Source organism: Olea europaea, chromosome 10, assembly GCF_002742605.1.
Source record: "Olea europaea var. sylvestris chromosome 10, O_europaea_v1, whole genome shotgun sequence".
In the NCBI taxonomy this organism is placed as follows: Eukaryota; Viridiplantae; Streptophyta; class Magnoliopsida; order Lamiales; family Oleaceae; genus Olea; species Olea europaea.
The window spans coordinates 37,752,252-37,756,013 of NC_036246.1; the positions used below are offsets into that span (position 1 = coordinate 37,752,252).

Genomic DNA, 3,762 nt, shown 5'->3' on the forward strand with positions numbered 1-3,762 from the left:
GGACTGAAATGAAGACAATTGAAAGTTGGAGGACTAAAGCGCAAATACTCAAAAGATGTGCTGAATGAGGGGCATGAGAATTGATGGTATCAATCATCAATTGGAAGATAAAATTTGTTGAAAAGATGAAGAAATCGAAGAAAGAAGTCAAGAGAAGCAACAAGGAAGTTCAGGGACCAAAATGTAAAAACCACATAGTTTGTTACATCTATGCGACCGCATAGTGTAACCATCTATGCGGTCGCATAGATGGATACAGGGAAAAAAATTGGGCAACTCAAATGACCTATGCGACCGCATAGGTTTCTTCTATGCGGTCGCATAGAAGAAACTTCGGGAGGTTTTCTGCAGTTTCCTTTTTCGACTCTAACTCCTTTCTTACCTAAATTGGACACGCTATATATACCCTAAAACACGTCCAGAACGAGAGTAGACATTTTTGGGAGAAAAGAGGCACACAAGAACATCAAGATCCAAGAATTTATGCAAGAAGAAGGAGGGTTTCATCAAGATTGAAGATTCCAAGCAACAATTATAATAGGGTGATGTCTTCTCCTTTATTGAACTTTTGTAATTTTCTTCAAAATATGATAGGCTAGGATTTTTGTTCATTAGGAATTTGATGAACCTTTTGATGATTTAAATTTCCATTATTTCATTAATTCAACAATAGTTTCGTTGGACAAATGTTTGATTTATATGATTTGAATGCTTCCATAATTATTTGGCCAATTGTTATGTGATTGTAGATGATTTGTTCTTTGCATTCGAAAGAAGGGGAATAAATTCGATAGAATATAAATTGACATAGGATCCGATAGGGGATGGAAACTTATCTCTATGCTTTATGCAATTCATGAAGATGTTCATAAAAAGTCATGCATTCTTATACATTGTATCATCCATAGAAATATAGGCTGGTGGTGTGTAAGAGTAGATTCAATATATATCGAGAGAGTGTATTGGATAATTTAGGAACATTGAATTGGCATTTTGTTCCATCGATTCGTTGAATTTGTGAAATTAGGGTTTTTAATAGTCAATTGGGGATTCAAGTTCTTAATGATTTCATTTCGATTCATTTCAATATATTTGTGATAAAATTGCATATTTACATTTTAATTGCGTGTTTATTTAATTCGATTAGTGAAATTTCGAAATTAGGGTTTTCTTTGCAATTAGGGTTTCAAATTGGGGATTTCTTCCAGAATTAGGGCTTTTCACATTTAAACCAAATTTTCATTCAATTAGATTCGGTTAAGGTCACATTAGTCTAATTAGAGCTAATTCAATCCTCGTGGGAACGATACTTAGACTCATAATCCATTTTATTACTTGTTAACGAACCGTACACTTGCGGTGAGTTTTAAAATCGAAAAGGAATATTTCGTGAACACAAGACTTGGCCTATGTTTGGGTATACTAATAAGTAACTTATAAATTCAAGTCAAATATTAATTTCAAGTCCACATTCATAAATACTACCCTTTTGTTGTCCACACATGCCGTGGGACCCACTACTACTCCTTACAAGTTACTAATCATTTTACCCAATACACATTTGCCTTTGAGAGTTTTTATCAATTCTCTTATCAATGCTCTGATCATTCATCCATTTCGTACACCTTTGTTTAGCATCGTGAAGTGACCTTAGCTTCCAATATTTGGGGTGCTAGACAAAGCTACTTCGTGGAAAACAACAAAAGAGATTCTGGATCCAACGCTTTTTCTGAAATCTATCAATATATCTGCTTCACCAAGAGAAGCAATCTTAGGCCATGTTGGAACCGCATTTTTTTTCAAAAAAATACATTCTTAAACAGTAATTTGACATCATTTTAACCACACATTCTTTAATAAAATAATATTACCCACAAATCCAAAACTTTTCTTTATTTTTTAACTACACATTTCCCATCAATACACTATTCAAAAATGCATTCTAAGGAAAATAATGTGGCTCAAACAAGGGCTTAATGACTTAATTCCTCTAGTGAAAATGACCAAACATGGATGTTTAAGTCACCCCCACCCCCTTTCTTTTTTCCATTTTAGAATTCTTCTTCACTTACCTAGGAAGGTGGTTCCAAAGCATAATATCATTACTAACTTCCCAAGAGTTCTTTGGCAGATAAAAAGTTAGCTTATATTTTTGAAGATCAGAATCACTTGAACAGCAGAGAGGATGTCAGTTATATGTTCCAATAGTATTATGAATTCTTGATACCACCAGTGACTGATTCCATACAATAAAAAGAAAAATTCACTTTACATCACTTAGCATTACTTTGCCGGAAAATATAATTTACCTGGTTGAACTTCTTTCCGTCTTAATACAACAATATTCATGGGAAATTGCACGTCATCGTACTGCCATAGGAGATCGCTCACAAAGATCGAAGGTCTGCAGTTCAATCCAATGTATAAAATAACTTAAACAACTGTCCCATCAAAGCCATTAATGAAATTCAGACCTCACAATTTTAAAGAAATTTTTTTCTTAATTTTAACAGAAACAGAATTTATCAGGTCCTTTTTATGAGATATTTAAGAAAAGTAAATTTTAGTTTAGGTTTAATTCTTCATGCATAATTTTAATTAATAAATATAAAGATAAAATATGCAAGGATCCAATAAATACACCAATTTATCTGACACGAACTATAGATGTATAGATAAAGTTTCAGCAATAAATAATTGGCTTTCACTTACATTGACGTCTCTGAGCAACGCTTCAAAATTAAGTGTCTCTCATCTCCTTCACCAACTGAATGATGAGAAAATCTAGCATGACAACACAATCATTATATCTATCATATGTCACTGAACCAATGATGTGCTTTATATACTATTTTCAATAGACGTCCCAGCACATATGCAGTGAAAGATATCGATAAAGCCAGTAATAACTTCTGAAGCACAAATACCCAAAAATGTCAGCAAGGCGATGTATGAGCAGGCGGTTATAAGGATTCATTGGTTCAAGTTCCAGCTCCCCATCTAATCTGCGTAGAATGCAATTATGCATGTTAAAAGCATATTTAACGGTACTAAGTATTTCTACATTGCAAGCTAAAAGATTGAGAATTTGGTCAAGTGATCGCTCATATATGGATTGAGAAGAGTAGCTATTGCAATATGCAAGTGTGTATTTTCTGTTATGATGGATAAAGAAAATATAAAACTTCATGGTTAGGATGACATATAGCAGACGTGATCACAAAAGATTTGGTTTAGAAACATGACAGTCTAGTATAGTAAGAAGTTATTTGATGTTTCAGAGGAAAAGGAAATGAAAGAAAATTTGCCCAGGGCAGGAACCAGGGGCAACCAGTTGCACTGAATTTATGAATAAGAGAAGTGAAATCTGTAAGAGCAAAACCAGTAACTCTTCCTCTTTTACTTCAAAGTCTTTGCTCCAAATGATATCTAGAAACCTATGGTGCTCGATATAGTGTTATCAGATGCATCTTCCTACTCTCACTGGAATTTAGTTACATGTCAAAAATTAGAAACCTATGCTGGTGAATAACTACATAGTTCTCTCCAAACATCTATTTCAAAACATTCACATAAGATACCTTGTATCATCCTGAAGGAAATTGATCAGTGCCTCTTCCATGGACAGAACGAGGTGCTTGCAAGGAAGGTTGTCTTTAATAAGAAAAGCCAACTCTTCAACCTGCATATGTAATATGCATGAAGAACCAACAAAGAGTGACAAAACAAATTTCTAAAGTGAGAATACTCTACTGACTGTTT

The 3,762-nt window shown here is 33.8% G+C and overlaps 1 protein-coding gene across 1 annotated transcript in view; it reads right to left on the bottom strand.

Annotated features, from left to right (window-relative positions):
- LOC111402118 (R3H domain-containing protein 2-like) overlaps positions 1–3,762 on the bottom strand; it is a 30,706-nt gene that overhangs the window by 13,291 nt on the left and 13,653 nt on the right. Inside the window, exons 2-5 of the mRNA XM_023030198.1 lie at positions 3,582–3,682; positions 2,928–3,005; positions 2,713–2,784; positions 2,310–2,404 (exon numbers count right to left, since the gene is read on the bottom strand). Coding sequence (XP_022885966.1) covers positions 2,310–2,404; positions 2,713–2,784; positions 2,928–3,005; positions 3,582–3,682 — 346 coding nt within the window. The remainder of the gene's footprint in view (positions 1–2,309; positions 2,405–2,712; positions 2,785–2,927; positions 3,006–3,581; positions 3,683–3,762) is intronic.